This window comes from Porites lutea, chromosome 5 (assembly GCF_958299795.1).
Source record: "Porites lutea chromosome 5, jaPorLute2.1, whole genome shotgun sequence".
Classification (NCBI taxonomy): Eukaryota; Metazoa; Cnidaria; class Anthozoa; order Scleractinia; family Poritidae; genus Porites; species Porites lutea.
The window spans coordinates 37,425,440-37,450,414 of NC_133205.1; the positions used below are offsets into that span (position 1 = coordinate 37,425,440).

The window sequence follows — 24,975 nt, forward strand, 5'->3', positions numbered from 1 at the left end:
AAATGAATATCAATGAGACACAGTCAAAACTGCATTCAATAGGACCGAAATTAAAGTCCAATCTTGTGGCCGATTTTGATGAAACAAACCGTCAGGTTTCCTAAGAAGTACAGTAAACATGTGATGCCGACCAAAAGTTAAAAATCATTAGAACATTTAAGTTCTGGCTAAAAGCAAATTCCTGTAAAAGATGCGTTACAATGTTAGTCCACGCAGAAACAAGAAGTTCTACAATTTTCCTATAAACAAACTTTGTATCGCTAAAATACCTAAGGCAAAAACTTTCTATTCCAACTGAAAACGGCGTGGTGGTCGCCCGCTGATCGTTATTAATCCATTCCCGAAATATGGATAAATCAGCTATTAACAAATAATTGACAGAAATCCTTTACCGCATCGAGAAACTGATTTACATCCGATTTATAGACAAACACTAAATAAAGAACATTTTGCTCAGTAGCTACGCATCAGCAATGCATTCTATGCCAAACTTTGCGGTTCTTAAAGGGGAATCAAGACACGAGTCGAGCGCCAAAATAAACAACAACAAGCAGCCATGTTCGTGTCAGACATCCTTGAGAAACTTGCTCTTTCACCTCGTTCAGCGCATCAGTCTCCACTTTAAATCAACAGATCTTTACTTATTTTGTACAACGAAGGTCTTTCCTAAGTTCCTGCTACCATTTCAATCTCAAGCAAGCTTTCAAAGTGAACAATTTGGTTCCTATGACTATGCAGCACGGTCGCTGTCACTGGTCGCGTGCTCTTTGACAAGTCAGCGGTCGCGCCTGCTCATGCAAAAAAGACCCTGCAGTATAGTGCCCAACAAAAAAAACTGCAAATATGTAAATTACTCATCACATGCTAGGCAACCACTGTAATGTGACTGGATTATTACGCCGACTTCAGGTTAATATTCAGGTCTTTAAAATAATTAAATAAACATGGAGACGTCATTAAAAACTGGCTTTGCCCAAAGTTTCTCTCGCTGCCCAAAAAATCTGAGTTGCCCAAAATTTGGGGGGGCTGCAGCCCCCCTCGCCCCCCCCGGCCCGTACGCCTATGCGTGGAAAGGGGTAGGGGATTAGGAAGAAGGGGAAAAGGCATGGGGATTACCGCTCCCCTTTTGCGCCTGCCATGTAGGCTAGGAACAGACCAATATGAGTCAGCTGTACTCTCTAGTCTTTCTCCAGAAACTTCACATTAATGGCCGTATTTATACTAGCTAGAGGACTGCCAAAACGTCCAGACGGGTTTAAAGTGTGGATGTAAAAGTGTACATCATGTACTAGACGGGTTTTCACATTTTCGTGTAAACGTCTGAGAGATCTAAGATGTTTCTCATCATATTTGCAGTCAAACTCTGCTTTACGGACACCCACTAAACACGGACACCTCATTATAACGGACAGTGTGCTTTGTCCCTGAGGAAAACAGCGCTTACATTTTCTCTAAATTTAACCCGCTTAATACGGACACCCCGTTAATAGGAACACTTTTTACAGCTCCCTCAGTGTCCTCATTAACGAGGTTCAACTGTACATCGTCAAGACGCATGCACTTTAAACGTAAAAGCGTCGGCTGTAGTTTATATTTTTACAGTAGGTCGGTGTAAAGATATAAAATAAGGCCGACCCTTTTATACCCTGGGTATCAGAGGTTTTCTCTCGCGTGCGACGGGGAGTTTCGTTTCGTCGGCCGCAGGCCGACACGTGTTTTGCCGAAGGCCGAAGACACAGGTCACTTTTCAACACTTGACCGAAATCGGAAACCGCGCATGAAAAGCCTCTGGCAACCAGGGTAACCCTTTTATGTCCTCTAGTGTGAATTCGGCGAATATCTGCTTTGCGGAATGTTCGCTGGCGGGCTGATCAGCGCTTGAAGTGTTGAAGAGAGGCCAGGGATAAATTTGATGTAACAAGACATGCATCTGTATTAAACATCTGTGTTAAACTCGCAAACTCCGAGTCATCCGCAAAGCCCACGTTATTTCTAGCTGCATAATTCCTTTCACTAAATCTAAACAAAAAGACGTTAACGACTTCAAAACAACAATTGCGTTTTTTTTTTTAATAGGAAAGCAGTGTTCGTTGTAAAAAAACTGGAACCAATCGCGCGTGGGTGACTGGTTCTCGCGTTTTCTGCCAGCTTTTTTTTATCTGTGACTTGAAAGAAAGAGAACATGGAGCGAAGTGACAGATACCCTTTAAAAAAGTAGGAAAAATCCACCGATGATTTGTAAATTAATTAGAGTACCGCTTTTCGCAAATATTGATTTTCCATCCAACTCGTGAGAAACCAATTTCGGGTCTGAAGATGGACATTCAGGCAAGTCTCCTTCAAACATTCATCCAGATCAGTCGGCGTCATTTTGTGAAGAATCAGGTTACTTGTCTTCGTCCCTATGCCATTTTGTACGCAACTGAATGAACAGTCATCTTCTCCCCCGCGCCGTTGAGAGCAAAAAGAGAAAGTTACCACTCTAATCAGCATTCAGGTAATCAGCTCGAAGCTCGTAAATACCTCCAACTCCACTTTCTGTAGATGCAGCTTTATAATTTAGGTTGTGTTCACAATATACCTGATAGCTTTAAAAGCTATCCGGTATACAGTCAAACCCTGTCAATATGGACAATGACTACACCATAGGAGGTATCCGTATTAATCTAGTTGAAAATGTGAGGTCTTTTTTTCCCCGGGAACAAGCAAACTGTCCATAATAATGAGGTGTCCGTATATAAGCGAGTGTCCGTGAAGCGGGGTTGCACTGTACTTGACCTTAGTATGTTTAACCTTAGTCACTGTTAGTATGTTTTTAAACTTAAATCTTGGTTGTAGTTGTAGTTTTTAGTTGTATTTTAGTTTTAAGTTATGCATTTTTGACCTTTATTTTAGAGGACCCTTCTGAAAACGGCGTTAGGGTAATTGGAGGCTTCCTCGTTAAATATTATTTATTATTATTATTATTATTATTATTATTATTATTATTATTATTATTATTATTATTATTATGTCGCAGTATGAAACTTTGGGATGCTGTCCACATTATGAGTAGTATAGGGCGCATAGCGTAACCTACACCCCTTGAGAAGCTATGCTTAGAAGTAAAAAAAGGTCGATACGAAACCTAATACGATCCTAAAATACATAGTGATATGAATCTCTCTACTTAAAAAGCCAATTTAGAATATTATTAAATTCTGATACTCTGTAAAACCTTCGCTATCTCTACTAAAAGCTTATTTATAATAATATCAACTCTAATGTTCTAAAAAATCTAAGTAAAAACGTCGAAATTGATGGATAAAGTCAGGCGGATTGTTCATTCAAAATTAATACTATTCCATTTTCAAATTACGAAGTATTACCTACCCGACGCGAATCATCAAACGGATAACCCGTCTCACACGAGTAATCCGTCTCTAGTATGAAAACGGCCATTTCTGTTATAATGAATGTCGCGCCCCGGCCTTGAGTTGGGCGTTTGCGTGTCCGCTTTTGCTTTTTCACAAAGATTATTTTTAAATTGACTATTGACATTTCTATGTACAAAATAATATTAGAAGTGAAATACTTCATAAAAAGAATGATCTATCAAATATTAAAATTTTTCAAAAGAATAGTTTGTTTCATCCCGAGATGATCTGAAGACCTTATTTGAGGGTCTGGGTGGGGTTAACTGACAACTGACAAATGGCCAAAATTTTAACTGACAACTGACAAATAGACGAAAATTTAACTGACTACTGACATTTGCCTTGGGTTTTACTGACAAAACCAAAAGGACCTGATTGTCCGGCCTTAGTTTCTACACCCGTTTTTAAGACCTTAAATAGCATTGTTCCACTCCTTTCATCAGACAATGTGATCAAATGTGCGTTTTTAGGGGTAATCTTAGCAGCAAGACGCTTAAGTGTCATATTTCGTCAATGATTTTACTGTAAAACCCATGTGTGTCATATATCATCTGTTGTAAATGACCTATGATTTCAAATTTACGCTCCTCTGAATGGCTGATCAGAATGAGGGATTTGTGAGTCAGGCGTGAGAAATTGTCCTTGTTGCGTGAGATCGTTGTCTTTAGTCCATAGTCGTACGACTCACGCATAATGCGTATCAATATTGTGATGTTATAAATTTTGATTGGCTTAATGATTGGCTGCTATGTTGGACTCTGGCCAGCAAAAACGTTTAAGTGGAGGAGAGTAACACAAGACTTGGGAAAAAGGAGGGCCACTTGAAATGCTTACAATAGCAAAACTGATTAAAAATTAAGGTACTATTGCATCAGTTTTGGAATTTAATGTTTAATGTACATTATATGTGCCTTTTAAGCCAAATGTTGCATTAAAAATATCCAAATAAGTTTCATAGCTAATCATTAATAACCATTTAACTGACAACTGACAAAAAGCCCAACATTTAACTGACACCTGACAGATGGCCGAAATTTTAACTGACAACTGACATTTGTACTTCCTCCCATCCAGACCCTCTTATTTCGATTTAAAGATACAAAAAATACAGGTTAATTAATATTTAACTTTTTGAAACAAAGGAAGTTAATTTTTAACTTTTTTGTTAACCGTAACTGAAAAAAATTAACCGATAGCCGTAAAATAGCCAAAATTTTAGCCGATAACCGTAAAAGCCACCACCCCATTGAGACCCTCCTATAGGCTTGGATAACCGGTATCCCTCCGTTGCCCGCAGGCGCCACGCTACAGGGTTCAGGCACAGTGTAAACAGTCTAGGACACAAAGCGTCCCCCTGGGGTAGACCCTTCATGAACCTTATTTTATTATTATTATTTATTTTATTTTATTATTATTATTATTAACCTTATTATTTTTATTTCATTATTATTATTACTATTTTTTTGTTTTTAGCAGTTGAAAGAAACTTTTGAATTTTAGAGGTTGACAGTTTTTTTTTATTATTGAAATGAAATGTTTTTAATTCGAAAAAATTTTTCTTCGTTACATTAACTTTTTTTTAAGCTAAATTAAGTGCTTTTTAATTCGACAGGAATTGTAAATAGTGTTTTTGAATGAATAGTTTTTTCTTTTTTTTTAAGCGAATTAATTGTAAATAGGATTTTAATAGTTAGCATTGTTGTTAATAAAATTTCTTCTTCTTTAAAAAAAAAAAAAAAAAAAAAAAATTAACCTTATTATTATTATTATTATTATTATTATTAACCTTATTATTATTATTATTATTATTAACCTTATTATTATTATGAGTAGAAATTACAGATGTGTGAGATTTGTAAACCTCTCCATGAGTTCCCTTGGCGTTTTCTCCGATGAATGCTCCACGTTCTTAGACATGATGAATGACATTGGCATTGACAAAAAGCAGCAACGTTATATAATCAAGATAATGATAAATATAGCCATTAGGGCAACATATTACATCTTTTGTTGTAGAAATAGGAACTGGGATAGCCCAGACTTAATGCAATTTTGATATATATATATATATATATTTTTGGCTTTTACTTTGTTTTGTTTTTTCTTTTTAATAATCCAATCTCAAGCAGCATTTGTAAATTGCCTATACGTAGCGAGATTTACAATTGTACATTCAAAAAGACAAATAAAGTTTCCATTATTATTATTATTAGTCGGGACTGTAGTATGAATACCTATCCGAAGTGTGGCCCTCCACTTTAGAGATCGGCGCGGGGTAACCTCGCTCCGTTGCAAAAATCGTGTCGAAATCACCGTTCTAGTGTGAACAGAAGCTCTATCTGCTTATCTGGTATGGTTTTCTTGTCGGCACTAAAGCTATCTGGTAGGTGTGAACATAGCCTTATTCTTGTGACTTTTTAGTTTGGGGACGTCAGTTCTTCTTTTTACATTATTGTGAAACATATTCATTGCAAGTGACGTTACATTATTAAGCAATTTTTTGTACAATTTGTTTTGAAACAAAATTGCGAGACAGCCAGCGAGACCTAGACTGCTTTTGACTCTCAGCAGTTCGAGAGCACGCGTGTGAGTAGCCTGCGTAGCAGGCGCTAGGAAAAATATATTTCCGCGCCTGCTAACCAGGCTAGCGTGTAAGAAATGGACTTCGCGTGACGTGTGAGATGTGTGCGTGACCTGTAGGGACTGCAGCAATTGTTTGGTCACATGACCAAAGTATTTGTTTCACACTGTAGCGGCACTGTAGCAACTACGGACGGACGAAGTGCAGTTTTCTCGGTACATGGTTGTAAGTATTGATTCCTTTTGTATTAACACTGGGGTTTTTATGCTGTGATATCCTATAAGGGGCGAAAGTAAATGCTTGGTGCCTTTGTATTCTGTGTACTATTTCGTCCCGGCGAAATAGCCTCCATTTTGAAATATGAACTTTTAAAGGAAAAGTGAAAGCAGTGACTGTTTTTAACCGCACACGACATTGAATTAGAGCTTCACGATGTGAAGGATTTCATTTTCTAACTTTACAACTCCAGTGGCGTACTTTCTATCCCGACCGTCTTTAAACGTTCTGCAATTTGAATTAATTGAATCCCGGAAGTGGGTATGATTTATTCCTCCGAGAATTCTCGCATTGCGTTTTCTGTCTTCTACAGTTCAGTTAGTGGGTGTATAAATTTCATGAAAAAAAGTATAATTTTTTAAAGGTTAAGAAAATTTTTGAAGCATTTTCATGGCACTTAAAACAATAAGACTGTTTAAAATCCCCAATTTTTTCTAAAGATGGTCGAGAAAGAGAGCCAGACGGCCGCCATCTTGACCGAGTCTAGCTTGAAGATGACTATCTCATCTACTTAGTGGCGAGGTAACTCGATTCATTGAAAGTTTAAACCATTTTTTTTTCCTTTTTCTATTTGCTTTGTTTTCAACAACAGTTAGTTAATTCGACTTAATTAAATTCAATTGTTGAAGAGTAAATAATAATGCATTTTTTTTATTAATTCATGTATCGGTCAAATCGAAGCTTCAACATGCCCCCCCCCGGCAACCCCCCGGGCATTTGACTTTTTTGAAAATTATTGTTCAAATTCCCCCCTACTCTTGCCAAAATGCCATTCAAATACCCCACACTAGGGTCCATTCAGGTGATCAAATGCCCCCACCCCGGGGACATTTCACAGGCACAAAAATGACAGAAGGACGGCGGAAACGCCTTCAGTTGTGAAACAAAATCTTTATAAATATAACAAAAACTGAGCAACACTGTTAGCGTATTTTCTACGAACAAAAGTCTCGTCGAAGCGGCGTAAATCGCTGCTACAAGGTCACTGAATGCTCAGCTTTTCTTTGTCATGCAACATACAAAGCGTTCTATAAAAAAAGATCCCACCTATTGAGATTACTACATCATGACCATTTCACTGACATGCATCATCGCTAACCTTATGAATTAACATACTTGCAGTAGGTCAAAGTAGTTGACCGTTTTATTTTATTTTATTTTATTTTATGTTGTTGTAATGGATCACCGGTATAGGTATTGTATTTCATTGTAAACACAACAATAAAATACATTCATATACATTCAAAGCCTGAAACCAATATTAAAAATTTTAAAATTTAAATACTTCAAATATGGCACAAAGCTTGTTTAAGCCCTTTCCTCGTAACCAATAGACCTTTTTACTGATACGGCAGCCATATTGAATTAATTCGATTTAAGGAGTATTATAGGATGCCCAGGGGGCGTGAACACATTTCGTTTGTATTTTCGAACGCTTTTCGCGACAGTTTTTCTTAAAGTTTTCTTAGAATAAGATTGTAATGGGAAGAAAGATCCTTGTGCCGTGTTTGGATGTAAGAATGATCGCCTTTTTCCCGAGAAATATACAGTGAAAGACCATATTTCTAATACTAAACTAGAAAAAGGCGATCATCATTACATCCAAACACGGCACAAGGATCTTTTTTCCCATTACAAACTTTAAGAAAAAATGTCCCGAAAAGCGCTCGAAAATACAAACGAAATGTGCTCATGCCCCCTGGGCATCCTATAATACTCCTTAAATCGAATTAATGGCCGCCGTATCGGTAAAAAGGTCTATTGGCCACAAAGGTACAATCTTTTCCACGAAAATCTTCTAACACCGCGTCCTCCATGATAGCTCGCCACGCCAAGTATTTTACATGAAATTGAGGGTGGAGCTCAAATTCCCCACCCCTAGCGCATGGGGATCAAATTCCCCGCCCCCTGGAAGACTCTGATAATCAAATTCCCTCCTCCCCGGGACGGCAAAGGTGTCAAATGCCCGGGGTATGCCCGGGGGGGCATGTTGAAGCTTCAATTTGACCGACACATTAAGGGATTCAAAAGGTTGAATGTTTCCAGGGTAGCCTTTTCAGAGAGTGAATAAAATAAAATATAAAGATACACTGTAGGTTCATATTCAATATAGTATTCAATATTCATATTCAATATTTGTAGAATTGACTGTTTGACATACCAGACCTAAACTTAGCTGTCCATCCTTTGAACAAAACTAGAATACCCATGACCCCCTCAATTTACTTACGACTCACCTCCTGCAGGACATAACTTTCTCAGTGCATACCCTGGCTTTAGCAAGTTTCTGGTTCAGTTTATTATATATACTTGGATGAAAATTATTGTCATTTCCTACTAGGACTGCTGAAGCAGCTGTCATGCAGTGCAGTCTGAAAGTATTTTTGTCAAGTTAAGGAGACATGATTGTAGTCTAGTAGCTGGACCACATTTTACTAGTTCTGTACAGATCTGGAAAGCCATCAGCAAGAAAGCAAAAATGGAGCTTTAATTGCATTCTCTATTTATACTTGAAACTTTACTCCACAAATGTGTCTCTCTTTTCATGTGTATACCTGTATACTGGTGATGGCTCTTATAATCCAATAGACCTTTTTACCAACACAGTGGCCATATTGAATTTAAATGAGATTTATGGAGTATTATAGGATGCCCAGGGGGTATGAGCACGATCTAATATGCTCGCTCAGTATTTGCATGTGCTTTTAGGGTCAATGTTCCTTCAAGTTTTCCTAGAAAAAGATTGTAATGGGAGAAAGATCGTTGTGCCCTGTTTGGATGTAATAATTAATGATCGCCTTTTGCCCCCAGGCATACCGTAAAAATCGGAAAATAAGCCCCTCCATGCATAAGCTCCTCCAAATATAAACCCCCTAAATTGTAACGCAAAAAAAACTCCGTTAAATTGCCCCTTCGAATATAAGCCCCTCGGGGAGCTTGTACTTGGAATTTGCCCTCTAAAACAAAGCAAAATTGGTAAATTTTCTTTCCACTCTAGGCTAGCCCAATTGATTTTGAAACACAAATTTCCCTCCATACATAAGCCCCTCAAAAAGGGCCTTTGAAATTTCGGAATTTTACGGTACCATAATATATACTGCTTTAAATCTAATAAATTCAATATGGCTGCCGTATCGGTAAACAGGTCGCATATCTATTTTGAAAGATTGCAGTGTAGTCTGTTTAGAAGCGAAGGAGGCAATTTTTGTTAACTTACTGACAGAAGAAAGCTTTGAATTTCTGGGCATTATAATTATTGACTCAAAGCAACCCCTTTTTTTCACCAAAAAAATATTTTACCATCATGATGGCTGGTGGTTTCTGATTATTTTGCAGATTGTGACGCAGGATGACACAAAGTGGAGAAGTAATTGCCACGTTGATGTTTCAAATAAATTAATTTTTGAAATGGCTTCATCTTCATCTGGGTAAGCATAAAATAAGTCGATCTTCAAAAGCATGTGAACACAAGATCTATTCAGCTAATTAAAAGTACAAACATACTTAACAGTTATTAAGTTACTTAACTTACAGCTGCTACCTTGTTAAATCAAGATTCTCTTTTATTCTGAGTTTTTTGTAACTGATAAAGGAACTCAACTAAACTGAAAAGGTTAAAGAGCCTACCACATACATGAAGTCACAATGTTGCACTAATATGCTTTCTGACAATTTTGATTTTAAATCTTTCTCCGATTTCATGCTGTTTTTTCTTTATTTTTGTTTCTTATTTTTTCTTTCCCATTTCTGTTCCTTTGAAATTGCATTTTATTTAATTATTGTTTAAAGGTCAAGCGGACCAATGTTTTGGACTTAATTATTTGCATGAACCTTTTACCCATCAAAGACCCTCTGGCTGCATGATCAAACATAGGCACGTTAAACGTGCATGAGCTATTTTGAATGCTTCAGTGTAACTATAATACTTCGGTGTAACCTTACCAAGAGTGATCAATCTACCTTTTTCAACGTAAATGTAGATTTGGTTTTTGTGCGAAATTGGGTATTGCGCTACATAAATGAAAACGCGAAACGCTCAATTGAGTCGATCCTCAACCTATATATTCACTTTCCTCTGTCTTTCCCTGTTACATCTGGTGCAAGTTAAACAAATTGTTAAAGTAAAATAAATTTCTACTCACCAAACGTTGATTAGAAGGAAAACTCTAAGGTTTCCTAGGAGTTTCTTAAGCCAAAATGTGACTCATCGAATACTGAATAGTTACGAAATACCAGGATTTTTATCATTGAGGTAGATGGTTGCGTCATCATAATTCACGAGGTTTTCACGTGCGATTCTACTCAGTGAAACAGTCTCCGACAACTTATTTCTTCATGTTTTAAAAGCTATTGCTTCTTAAAAGACAAGAGCCTTTTTTAAGGCATTGGTTACAAAACGAAACAGGTCTTCATACGTCCAAGTTACTATTTATCATTGTGAAAAGCCAATCTGCGTGAGATGTACAGTCACACAGCTGGCACGTGAAAGTGTTGGACTTTGCCCCCTTTCGTGGTTCGTACGTGAGGGAATTCGAGTTATCACGCAGTAAGCTAGTAAACAGAATTATAAAAATAACTCTTGCACACAATTTGCACGTGAAGATGTTGGTCTTTGGCCCTTTTACTATTCGTTCTTAAAAAAAAAAGGCAAATTGTTTACTACAAAATTTTCTCCATTGATTTTAAGAAATCACCTCGGCTTCATTATACAACATCTGCAATTAAATTAAGTTTTATGCAACGTCAAGGTTGATAACCTAACATTTATTAACATTTGTGAGACAGTCTTTAACTCCGACAACTTATGTCTTCATGTTTAAAAAGCTATTACTTCTTAAAAGACAAGAGCCTTTTTAAGGGCATTGGTTACTAAACGAAACAGGTCTTCATACGTCCAAGTTACTATTATTAATGTCAAAACCCAATCTACATGAGATGTACAGTCACACAGCTGGCACGTGAAAGTGCTGGACTTTGCCCCCTTTCGTGGTTCGTACGTGAGGGAATTCGAGTTATCACACAGTAATCTAGTAAACAGAATTATAAAAATAACTCATGCACACAATTTGCATGTGAAGATGTTGGTCTTTGGCCCTTTTACAATTCGTAGGTAAAAAAAAAGGCAAATTGTTTTACTACAAAATTTTCTCAAGCGATTTTTAAGAAACACCTCGGCTTTATTACAACATCTGCAATTAAATTATGTTTCATGCAACGTCAAGGTTGATAGCCTAACATTTATTAACTTCCAAGAAAATTATCAAACTGCCGAAATATATTTCTACTTGTATCATGTTACTCAATACAACAGTACCTAATTATTGTGTCAACTAGCTTCTTCCAATTTTATTCCCTAACGCTACTGTTTCTACTTAAGTTACGCATCTTTACTAAATAGAATACGTTTCAGAAACTATAATACTTAGTATGCAGGAAGGATGTATCATGTTGTTCACTTTTTATTCTTTTTTGTTTTGTTTTGCCAGAACGAAAAAGGTCTGTTGAACTTTGTAAGCGAGAGAATAATATTTTTAAAGCTTGTTTACAGGATTAACAATACTCGGTAGAGCTTTCACAAAAATAAGCTGCCTTTTTAAACTTCTAAAACCACATTTTATAGGACGCATACTTTCGAATTAAAGTCTTCATCTAAATATCAATTATTACTTCATTGGAAGAGCTTTGAAAATATATGATCTTTTATACTCTACCCAGTTGTAGCAGGTGAAATCTCATACTGACGTGCGTTGTACCGATAGCCGAATTAGGTCAGAAATGCCTATAAGCAGCATCCATACTAAAATATGAACCCTTAAACAGCTGCATCACTGTACACAGCGTTTGAATAATGAAGATATTTTATGTAATTCTTCCAAACACCTGTAGCCGTAATAAAAGAAGAAAAAATTGTGAAGAATCAAGATGGCGGTCTCAAAATGCCCTTGTTCGACCTTTACCAATGTCATGTTTAAGTAGATGCTAAGATCTCATTGGTTCCTAAGCATCAACTAATAGTACCTTCAACCTTATTGGCTCTTGCAACAAACATCCGAACATACAAAGTTACAAAGCCACAAAGATACATACGCTCCCACCACTGACATATGAGCTATTTTTTCAAAATAGCTCAATAAATAAGTTTGATAAACAAAATTCAACGGAATGCATGCAACTAGGCCAGTCATTTCCATTTGACCTTCTCAACCTGAATGAACCTCATCAATACAACTTTCTTCTTACATGTGTTTTGGCCATTGACTGAGTCACGATATACAGGGCTTCTGATAGGTCGCGGAAAAAAAGTCAAATTTTGTAGGATTTTTAGGGACAAAATCGAGGAAAAATTGGCCGACTTTGCGGGAATTTTCGGGGTAAACTTGGCCGGAAAGCAATAGGTAAAAAAACGGTGGATTTTGTTTGTTATTTTCAGGGCAAATTTTGCTAGAAATTGATCGGTTTTCCCCTGATCTGACCAGCATTTTTAATGTTTTTCTAACAGAGGTCATCATTTGCTCTTTCAACAACAATACGCTCCAGAAATGAACCAATGGCAAAGCCTTTAACATCATCGCTAGTACAGTGCCCAGTTTTTCGCAACATAATTTATGCCTGGTAGTTTTGGAACGTTGTTTGCATGTTTCAGTGATGAAGTTTTGACATAAATTTGTGAGTTTATGGCAAGTAAATACCCCCAGTAGCTGAAACAAGTTTCAAAATTGCTATACGGACATGTATTTGATAAGATTTATACCGAATTATTTCACGGTATTTTGCATGTTTTTGTGAATTTCGCGGGATTTCACGGATTTACCTGAATTTCGCGGCTCCGCGACCACGCGAAATATCAGAAGCCGTGGATGTATTAATGGGGTTTTTACATAGGTTTCCATTGTTTTTCAACTTTCTATAAGTAACCAGTTGACGCTATGTGTTGCCTCTTTGTTCACTGTATGTTCTACACCATTCTGCAGAACTTTCAGTAACAACATGGAACAATGGAACTGTGAGAACAGAGGAGGGCATAAGGGGGGGGGACAAATACCGCAAAACCGGATAGAATAGGCCACTTGCACTGAGAGGTCAATGCTTCCTTTAAACAATAAGTTGGAATCTTTGTGATGCCAAAAATTGACAGAGCACATAAAAATTATCTTACACCCGAAATTTGAGAGGAAATGCATTTAAGGGAGACATTTTATGGCACTTGATTTTTCAGCGAAGTAGTATGATTTGTATCGGCTGCCATACTCTTGCCCTCCAACATGGCGGCCAAAACTACTTTTTGCTTATATCTTGTTAAACGTTTGATAGTTACGCTGAGATGTGCTCTAAACGTTTAACCACATCATCTTTTCAACATTTTCCTTGAAGTTTTAAATTGCAAAATTTGTGTTCAGGAAGAGGTAATTCATGATTTTAAAAGCCACATCAATATTGCTGGTAACCAGCAACGAACTTACTCATTTTAAGAAAATGGTGCGGGTTAAAAAAACCAAATCACTATTATTTTGTTTGAGATATGACCCACTAATCGTTTTTCAAAGGCAAAATCATTATATATAACTTTCATTTTCATAAAACGATAATGTCACATGACCACTTAGTGCAAATGGCCTATAATTCATGTGTAAATTACACTGCACAGAATAATATACAAAAACTGCAAACTGCATTGAAATAATTACCCAAAAAATTCTAAATATCACAAACCCCTTGGTTTTTAAAAACCGCAATACCGCAACTTAAAATAAAAATTTCTGCAAACCCCACCAAAAATCGAGCAAAACCGCATCACCGCAAACCCTTAATTACCTCCCTCTCAGAATATGTAACCTAGAAAATTGCTCACAATGAATTTTCTGCCAAAAAGTAGATAAGTTGGGACCTCTTCAAGGAAGAGCCCCTTGTAGTTCAATTATAATGTAAAGGTTCACTTCTTATGGAACCATTAAATCTGCGCATTTCGGGTGATTTGTTATGGCAGGTTGGACTGTATTGTTAAATATACGGACCCAGTGCTGTTGCAGAGTTTTATTTGTTCTGGTAATGTGGCTTTATTAATCTTCAGGTCAAGTTGCCTTGGTGTGACAGATAATCAGAAAAGATGGCTTGTCATAGGAATAGCACTCAACAAGTTCCTGGTACCACAGATCCGTCCTTTTGTGGAACAAGAAGTTGATAAGGAATACAACAATCTCAAGACAAGCCACAATATTCATACACAAAGTACACCTGGTCGTCTTCAAAGGTGGCCTGCAAGAAAGTTTTTAAAGTATGAGAACATCAATGGTAACAGTCTTCACCCAAGGCTTTCTGGTGGAAGATACAACTTTCCCCTGTTTGATTGTAGAGTGTTATCTCACATTGACTTTGCCAAGTTGTATGTTGAAAACTTCATGGCCAAGTTCACTGCTTTTGATGACCACTGTGATCTCTCAGCCGTACTCACACTACTTGGTGGTGTTCCTGTGTTCTCAGCTGCCATACAAGCTGCAGCTGGTGATGTCAGGAATGTTAGGAATGACTGGGCACACTGTGTCTTCAATAAGTGGGATCCTGTTAAGTTTCAGCAGAGTTTTGTTGAGATGGAACACCTAGTGAGAGTCATGGCTCTACCTGCTGCAGATGAAGCAAAACTCCTTGGAGAACTGAAAGACTGGGAGACTAAAGGTACTATATATACTTCATATTACAATTAATGATGAGTATTTTTAGTGTTGGTACATTTTTAACATTTGCTAACCTTCATGAGCTGAAAGGTGCTGTTAAGCAGTCAGGATCAGTAATCAGTAATTTATGAATACCAAATATGTACGTAGGTGTATGTAGCTACAAGCTGTACCCCAGTAGAGACAAAAAATAAAGATGGAGATCAACAGAAGCCAGATAAGAGAAAGCTAATTAACAAGGTGCAATTCGTTTGAGTTGTAATCCCACTTTAACTTTTTTGGGATTATTTTTTTTTTCAAAACAAGTGGAGGGCATTGCTTTCTCCAATTTTGCCACATTGGCAAAAGCCCTTTAATACCGCTACTTTGCATGCTGCTAACACCAAAAGAGGTGAGTTCCTCACCATACTGTATGGAAATTCCATCAAATAAGTCACCTGTACAAAAATGAATTGGGTGATGGGGTAGGTTTGATTTGGGAAACTGTTTGTACCTCTGGAATATCTCTAGCTATGCTCGTGTTGGCGTACAGAAACTAATCCCAATTAACTTCATTAAGCCTAACTGTACACCTCCAACAGAAAGAAGAATTAAGCTTATCTCAAAAAGTCAACAATCAACTGAATGTTATGATAAGATTTTTCAAGCTTGTAAACACTCCACTATGTTATCTAATTGTATAAGGCCGCATTTTCAGTATTGTTTTGTAGCAGGGCACCTCTGTAGCTCTAGGAATAGCGAAAAACTTGAGTCATTGAATAAGCGTGCACTGCGTGTAGTTTTTAATGTCAGGAAATCAACATACAGTCAGTTATTAGATAGAGCAGCAGCTACATCACTTTACAATTAGAGAGTAAAAGATATTTTAATCATGATTCATAAATGTATGCATATGAATTTCTACCCTGTGTATAAGGACTTATTAACTTTGCCCACAATGGTCTTCTCTCTTAGAGGAACTGATATATTGTCTTTGTGTAGACCTGCTTCCACTTCTTATGGTCTTCACTCTTTTACGTATTTTGCCTGTAAAACTTGGAACTCTCTACCTGAGAACATTAGAACGGAGTCCACTCTGGCTGGTTTTAAACGTCTAATACGAACCATCTCCTTTTAACCACGTTAGTACTTGGTATTATCATATATTTTTTTGTATGATATAACGAAACATGACACCTAACAGTAGATAATAACTAGTACTTAGTAATGTTATTTTATTATTTATCATTTTTTTTTCTTTTCTCTAAGTTATTAGCTTTTGAGCTACTCTGTAAATTCGAGGTAAAATAAAGTCATGTATGTATGTATGTATACATGTGTGTAACTGATTTCAGTGAAAATGATGTCTCACTCTGCATTCTTAACTTCATTATCTTCAAACGGTTCCTAGAAAACAAGTTAAAACAAGAGCTGTTTTTTTGGTTTGAATGTTCCTTTCCAACTGTTTTTAAGAAAGGATCGCCCCCTTATTGATTTGAATGTGAAGGTTTATAGTATGGCTTTGATCCAGTACGGTTATTGATACTTCCAAGAAACTAGACCTTGGGATATTTAATGATGGGCTTTTTAGTTAGCTCTGCTGTTCATAATATTTTTCTCTACTTACCTGTGAAGATAGCTAATCTACTTAACTGGACGAACTGGAAGTCCATCCTTTACTTCTGAGCTGGATCGCTGCTTTTCTCACCAACTGCCAGCAGGCTGGCCGGATTGGAGGAACGCTGTCCGACTGGAAAACACTGAACGGAGGAATACCCCAAAGGACCAAGTTGGTGTTATCCTCTTTGCAGTTATGACAAACAGACTGCTCTCTGACTGGCATCTGTGTATCAAATTCGTAGACGACACATGTACCGGGGTTTACATCAGCTGTAGAGATTATCCTTAGGAACTCTATCAGTCTTTTGAACTTTGCTGCCTCTGATATTCACAATTTCGCCATAGCTCATAATATGAAATTAAATCCAACTAAGTGCAAAGAAATGTTTGTAAACTTCTTTCACAACTCAAACGTATTACTCAGCCCTATTATAATAGGAAATAATGTTATAGAGCAAGTTAAATGTTATATAAGATCTTAGGTGTCATTTTGAGCAACAACCTCAAATTGAATAGGAATGTGGACTAAATGTTAAGAAAGCATGTAAGAAATTATATTCCCTAAGGGTACTGCGTAAAGTGGGTGTTAGCTAGCATTCTGAAAGTATATCTTACTAATGATAAGACCAGTTCTAGAATACGTACGCTGTGTCCGTGTGGCAATCTATCTCAGACTACTTGGCTGATGTAATAGAGTCAGTGCAAAAGAGGGCACTTAAGATAGTTTTCCCCGCGGAGGAGTCCCATACGGAGGCCCTGGGTCAAGCAAACTTGCCAACACTGCAAGACAGAAGGGAAAACTTATGCTGTAAATATATGGAAAAGATGAAATCTAGAGACCATCCTCTATTTAAATTGTTACCTAAAGGCCTGTTGCAGGTACTTGTAATTACAAGCTCAGAAAAAACTCCGAGAAATTTCTTCTATTTAATGGCTCAATTACCGGTAGGACCAGGAGAGCAGATTTTTTTTTTTACATTTAGATATTTTAGGTAAACTCTTACAAGTAATATTATTAATAATAATCATATTTGTAACTATCTAGGTAAATTTGTAGTATTTTCATAGTATATTTTGTAATTAGTCTAGACTTGTAATTTTTTAAGCTCACCAATTCAGTATTGATTTTACTGCAACCAGTTTTAATAACTTACTTTATTTATAAGACACTAATTTACAAATCTTTGTGCTTTGTTTGCAGGGACTCTGTTGTGCATGAACTCGCCTGTAGACCCAGCATTGCTTCAACTAGTCCAGCAAGAAGTAAAGTTTTTACAAGATAACGTGAGCAACTTGTCTGTAGAATTTGAGCAAAAAAGGGTGAGGGTACAACAAGAACTGCAAAACGCTTCCATAACTCTTGAAGAAATGAAACAGACAGTGGAAAGACTGAAGAATGTTCAAGGTAATCCGACCTGTTTAACCTCTCCCGCCCATTTTCTTATTACTGACGTCATCATTGCAAAAAATATAATGGTTTGCTGGTGTTTCTTTACTTGTGGAATCATTTAAAAATTGTAAGTATTATGCTTTTGTGTTTAAGAGGATGCAGATCAGAGGTTTGTAAATCTAGAGACTCGTACCAGACAAGTTGAAGACCAAGTACACAGTCTTACAGGTAACTTCGAGATGATAATTATATCTACTTTTAGTCTCATTTACGGAAGGAAGACAGCAGATCAGCGGTTTAAACTAGTTAAAGACCTTAGAAAGGTCACTTAGGCAGGTTAAGTCGGGCGTCAGCACAGAAACTGACTCTCTAGCTGGCGCTGCCTCTTTTAAGTCCATAAAGTCTAAGTCTAGTGGTCGTGGAAGGAAATACCGTGGATGAGATCGGAGGACAACACACATGTCCTCTTTACATATGTTAACATATTAAGAGAAAGGATGGGCGTCAGCATACAAAGGCACCACTGGCAGTTGCTATCAGCTATGAGCTAACTGTAAACCACCCAGCCCATGACATGAATGATCTGTGCAATGCAGACTACACCAGCATCGAAATGTTCCTCACTCATTTCAAACACTAGTGTTGGAAATTTTTTTGCGTGCCCTTCGATTTGGCTAATCAACGAAGGACGAAGGAGACAAGGCCAACGGCTTAACGTCACCGCCCAATGATGCGATCATCTTAACTGGGACAAGATCTCAAATCACAGCCAGCATGATCTTACCAGTTTTTTTAAGACCCTGGTTGTCGGTCCGGCCCAGGTAGGTTTGAAGCCCCGTCCTCCCGCTCGGTAGACCACTTTCATATCATCATCACTTCACTTTCATATCATCATCCGCAGCTTACATACCTGTATTATACATAAATGATTAGTTTCATTTATTCTAAATTGCTTCTGTATTCCTTCTACTCATATTCTTGTTTTGGGTCACCTACTCACCAACTATTTAGGTGTCCCAAACGCTGCACAATTAACCTAAAATTGAAAATTTTCTTTTCCTTCCCAAGCTTTTATTTTATATATTTAAAAGCACTGATTTGTATTAATTAATATTCTGTGTGAGTTTAAATAATAATTGATTTGTCTTGACTAAGTCAAAAGAAGGATATTGTTTTGCACAAGAAAAAAATTCCTTTTTAATCCAAGTTTCTCCTTTCTCCTCTCTTTCTCAATTGCAGCAAAGTTTCACGACCCGACAGCTAAAGAATCTGCTTTGACAAGAGCTTCTCTTCACGATAAAGACCTACTGATGACATCTGACGGTAGGTTTGTCATTAATAATAAATATAGCTGATTTAGAGTGAAATTTTATTTGTGACAAGAAATGATCGAGAGAAAAATCAAATTACCTTGCACTGGTATAATTGCCAAAGGAAATCATCAAAGGAAGATCCACAGTACATTTTCTCTCTACACTTTACTATAATCAGACATCATACTTTCCTGCGGTAGATAGATTTTCAGATAGACAATGCTTTGACAGAGAATTGACAAGTAATAATAATAATAATAATAATAATAATAATAATAATAATAATAATACTTTAATTATTCTCTTCCCTTGTGGGAACAAATTAAATGAAACATAACATGGTTAAAAATCCCAACCGTTAGGGGGCAAACCAGCTGACTATTTACAAGCGTGGCTGATGATTTGAACTAGGGACTGCAAAGAACAAATCCAGCTAGCGGTCAGGGCAGGACTTGAACTCAGGGCCTCCGAATTACAAGTCCAGCGCCCTAACTACTCGACCATGCCACTCGAACACGCCGCCTCCGACAAAATGTAGTGGTACGAATAGTTTACTTGCAGCGACTGAGAACGTTGAAATGAAAACGCTAAGTAAATAACGAGAAGTCCAACGCGCGCGTGAACGTTCGTCGACTGTTAAAATGTGCTCTTTTTTATCCAGTGTTCAAATGTATTTTATTTTAAACGTGGATGAAATTATATACCTCATTTCTGTTTTCCCTCATTAGTCAATCCAGGTAAACTTGTCGAACTTATCAGACGAGACTACAAAGGCGCGGTTTTGTGTCCCTTTCCATGGTGTGAAGATGAACTACAGCTGAAGCTATCGAACATCTTTACAAGATTGCAAATAGTTAGTAGAATTAAAGAACGCTCAGTACTTACGGGTGACTCTGTCAATATGACAGACGTGTTCAAGCCACACCAAGAGTGTCTCAATCCAAGAGTGGTGCTGATCGAGGGGAATCCTGGGATGGGCAAAACTACGTATTGTCAAAAGCTGGCTCATGATTGGTCCGTGGGGGAAATTCCACCTGATGCTTCGTTTCCGGACGTGAATATATTGCTGCTGTTGAAGTGCCGTGACATGCACATGAAAACCGCTAACATCGAGGAAGCTATTGATGATCAGCTTATACCGCATGATGCAAACAAGAAGGAAAAGGAAGACTTGTTCCACTTTATTCGCTCTAATCAGTCCAGAATTTTGCTGGTTCTTGATGGTTTAGACGAACTGCGTGAAGACCTACTGGAGGGTTTTCTGCCTTTGATTCAAGGCAAAGTCTTTTCCAATGTGAACCTCATGTTAACAGCTCGACATGAAGCAGGGATGAGATTAAGGCGTTATTGTGACACGCTTCTTGAACTTGTTGGTTACTTAGAAGATGACGTTGAAAGTTACATTAAGAAGTATTTCAGCAGTCATGAGGATCAAAGCCTTGCTGACAAAATGATAAAACATTTAAGACGCGACAAACAACTCGCACAATTAACGGCGAACCCCCTTAATACAGCTTTGTTGTGTCTTCTCTGTGAAGAAACAAGAGGAGTGTTTCCTTCAAAAAGAACCATGATTTACGATGACCTTGTGTCTTGCGCCCTCAGAAGGTATTTTGCAAAAAGGGGTATTTCTTTGGGTGACCAAGATCCGATAGAGCGATGTGCAAGTGAGCTGAATCAGTTGGGGAAGATGGCATTGGATGCTTTGCTTAAGAATCAGTTATATTTCATTCAAGATGAGGTGAAATCCCGTTTCGCCAATATAGATTTCCTACGGTTGCCGTTTCTTTCCCGTGAGCCAAGTGTGAGCAAAGTCAGACCAACACCGACCTACGCGTTTACTCACAAAACCTTTCAAGAATACTTTGCGGCGTTTTTCTTGGCCCATCAGCTGTTGTCTGGTGACAAAGGGAAAGAGAGATTGTTGGATGAACTCAGTCCTATTGATAATTGGCAGGTGTGGGAATTTCTCATCACAATAGTGTTAAGCAAGAGTGTTAAAGCGGCAGTAATTGTTGTCTCTCGCCTTTGTGCCTTCTTTTGTCACAAGAGGCCTTTAAGTCTAATGGACGTGAATCGTGACGATGCTGATTTGGATCGACGCAAAATCTTCAAGGACAGTCCGTATGACTGGGCTGAGGATTTGAGCAAAATGAACAAGGATGAAAGAACGCTATGCAACTTCCTCAAAAAAACCCTTGATCTTATTGCTGAGTGCGAAGATAGTGATGATGAATTGAAGGATTACCAAAAGGAAGTTGTGCGTGTGCTTGCCCGCTGCTTTCCAATTAGAAAATTTGACCTTACACTAAGTGCTAGTACAACTTGCTCCGTGTACTCTGAGTATCTAAGATTGAATTATAGTTTGACAGATTTGACTGTGAATAGTGCGTTTGACCTGATCCTGTTAAAAGCAATTGAACATGTTTTTCATTGTAAGCAAAATTTGGTGCATTTTACGTTTCTAAACTCGACATGGTGTTTTGATGGTTTTATTGGTGTATTATTTGCTTCGCCTGAACGAGAAAAGGCTTTTTCAAGGCTGCATCAACGTCTTCAGTGGAACGAGTTGGTCGGTACCAAAGCACTGCTCTCAGAGGTCCTTCAGTCAGGTCGTGTTTTAACACATCTGAATCTAGACAAAGTCTGGATCTGCGATGGAGGAGCTCAAGTACTCGCGAATTTCCTTCAAATAAATCAAGCTTTGACACATCTTAATCTACGTCAAGCCATGATCTATGACTTTGGAGCCATTTTACTCAGTGACGCTCTTCAGTCGAACAGCAAATTGACACATTTGAGTCTTCCAGAAAATTGGATCAGTGTTGCTGGAGCCCTTGCTCTAGCGGCAACTCTTAAGTTCAATTCTGTGCTAACATATTTAGATCTGAGTGAAAATCTTGGCGGCGATTCATTTGCCGTGGCGCTGTCAAAAGCTTTGGAATCTAACTGTGCCTTAAAGTACTTGAATCTGTGTCAATGGCTTAACAGCATTGAAAAAAATACACCTTTTCCGGAATCTGCTAACGTGCACGTTGAAATGATTGGACCTGAAGGAGGATCAGCCCTGGCAAAAGCTCTTCGATTCAACTGTACATTGACTTATTTAGATCTTCAGTATAATAACATCGGCGACTCTGGAGCAGCAGCACTTGGCGAAGCTCTTCGAACAAACACAACTTTGAAGGAATTATACCTCAAAGACAACAAGATAGGGGAAATAGGATCAAAAGCCCTCGGAAAGGGGCTACAGGCAAATCGTACTTTGACTCATTTGAATCTAGAGTTTAACGTAGATATTGGTGATTCAGGCGCATCAGCCATCGCAAAGGCACTACAGTCGAGGGGCAGTAAATTAACCTGGTTAGATCCAAGTTTTAACAAAATCAGCTCCTTGGGTGCCACCTCCATCTCAGAAGCTCTTTGCGTTAACAGTTCTCTTACACATTTAGGATTGGGGAGTAATAAGATAAACTCTTCTGGCGCCTCCACAATTGCTAACTCACTGCAATCAAATCGTACGTTAATTCATCTGAATCTTGAAGGTAACGAAATTGGCGATTCAGGGGCCAAAGAATTTGCTCACTCTCTTACGAAACACAACAACACGCTGGGCTTTTTAAACCTTGATGGCAACAATTCAATAAGTTCAGTAGGAATAGAAAGCCTTGAACAGGTTGATCAGTCGAAATGTATCGTGGAGTATCGTAAACGCCGGCGGTAGATTATCCAGGTCATTAGACTTATTTTGTTTTTTTAATTGCAAGATGTAAAATCTTGGTGATTCAGGGACCAGATAATTAGCAGACATACACTATTCAGAATCATTAGAATCACTATTAAGACCTAAATGAGGACCGCTCCACTAATATGGGTCCAGTAGGGATTGCACGATTTAAACAGGTTAATCAGTGAATTCGTATCTTGAAGTACGATGTACCGTGGTTTCCCACTGAAGTAATTTTTTTCCTCGAGAAACAAGTTTATTTATCTTTATTGTAAGACGTAAACCTCTCTTTCGCCAATGTGTGTGTAACTATTTAAAACCTGCTAGCCTGCTTTTTCTTTTCCTTTTTCCTCCCGCTATAGCTTATTTCTCGGTAATCCGGCCTCATTGAAAGCCTAGAACAGGCTAAGAACTGGCAAGAATAAAGAAGACTTTGAGAACTTTAAATGAGTTGCATCGTTTGTCATTCCAAATCCATTTTATCGAATTACAGGGCAAAGCTCGGTTCGAGCCTGTGTACATACCCCCTCCCCTAAAAAAAAAACCGGAGAAAGGACCCCAGAGCGAGTAACCCTCTTGGTCATTGATCTGGGCCCATGAAACGTTGCGCAGCGGAGTTTTCACCTGACAGGCCAGGTTATTTTTAAATGATACATTTTCCGGCGAATTTCAACTGTCAAGTTAGCAAAAGGAAAAGCGTTCAGCAGTAACTGGAGATAAGAAAATGATCTGTCTAATGGAAAAAAATGCAATGTCGAGAACATGGCTTATCAGCTGTGGGTTGTTCAAAGATAAGAGAGAAAGAAATACTATTGATGGGTTTAAGTTTCACGCACTGATCTAAACATGGATCAAAATCAAAGCCATTCAATTGATAAAGTCCAGAATCTGGGAAATGAGATACGCAAATACCCTCGCCAAGATTCATGTTTTACTCAGATTTAATGACATTTGCGCGGAGACGCCATACAGGTGCCCATCCGGATGGGCGGCCGAAAATAAATAGAAACGTCTGTTACTGAGTTTTGCAACGAAAGCGTGAATTTCTCTCTCGAGGAACTCATAAACATTAAAGCAACACTTTTCCTAATACATGAACTGTTTAGATAGCAAAATTTCTCGAAATGAGTGACTTCAGTTTAATTTACATGACAGCCTTCTCGGCCGTCATGTAAATTTAAATACAATTTTTATTGACACGCCCTATAAAAGAGGGCTTTTCAGTGACAATGATAATACGTCAAAAGGGGAGTAAATCTAAAAATTACAAAATTTGAATAATAAAATGTTTTATAGAAAAAATAAGCAAGCTAAAATGTTAATAAATGTTCACTAGAATTACAACTGAAACAGAAACTTTAAAAAATACAATAAAATAGATATGACATAAACTAAGACCGATAAGATAGGGAAGCAGCAAATAATTTGGCTCTAAGTTTACGCTAAAAATTACGAGTAGAGTTACAGAGTTTAAGGGAATTATCTAGACTGTTCCACAGACTTGCTGTACGGTAAAAGAATGTCCTTTGTCCAGATTTAATTTTGATATAAGGGTATATGCAGAAGTTGGGAGCGGAGCAATGCAGTCATACACTAAAAAGCAAGCACGGCGTTACGGAGATAAAGCTGAGATTAAATAGGTAGCCAGTGCAGTTCTTTCAGAAGCGGAGTAACGTGGTCAAATTTTCTGGAACCACAGATAATCCGGGCTGCAAAGTTCTGGACCGCTTGGAGCTTGAGAAGGTTAGTGTCCGCTGGAATGGACCAGACGGAAGAGCAATAAAACAACTTACTAAACACTAAAGTGTTAATAGGCCACTTCCGAGTTCCAAAAACCATCACTTTTCAAAATGAGGCTAGGTACACAATCCTTTCTTGTGGAAATGAGTTTTATTTGCATGAGAATGAAAAATGATTTCCAAATCAAAGGCTGAGCACCAACCCTCGTTTTGAAACAGAGGCCCGGGGAAACTTGGAAATGGCCTATTATTGTGGTTGAAGTCG

At 37.9% G+C, this 24,975-nt stretch overlaps 1 protein-coding gene across 1 annotated transcript; it reads left to right on the forward strand.

The window, feature by feature from the left end:
- The first annotated feature begins 9,681 nt into the window (after window positions 1–9,681).
- LOC140937157 (uncharacterized) lies at window positions 9,682–23,403 on the forward strand. The gene is made up of 6 exons (XM_073386689.1): window positions 9,682–9,701; window positions 14,342–14,943; window positions 17,743–17,946; window positions 18,085–18,159; window positions 19,171–19,254; window positions 19,973–23,403. The coding sequence occupies exons 1-6, from the start codon at window positions 9,682–9,684 to the stop codon at window positions 22,966–22,968; spliced, it is 3,981 nt and encodes a 1,326-aa protein (XP_073242790.1). The 3' UTR covers window positions 22,969–23,403.
- Window positions 23,404–24,975: the final 1,572 nt, after the last annotated feature.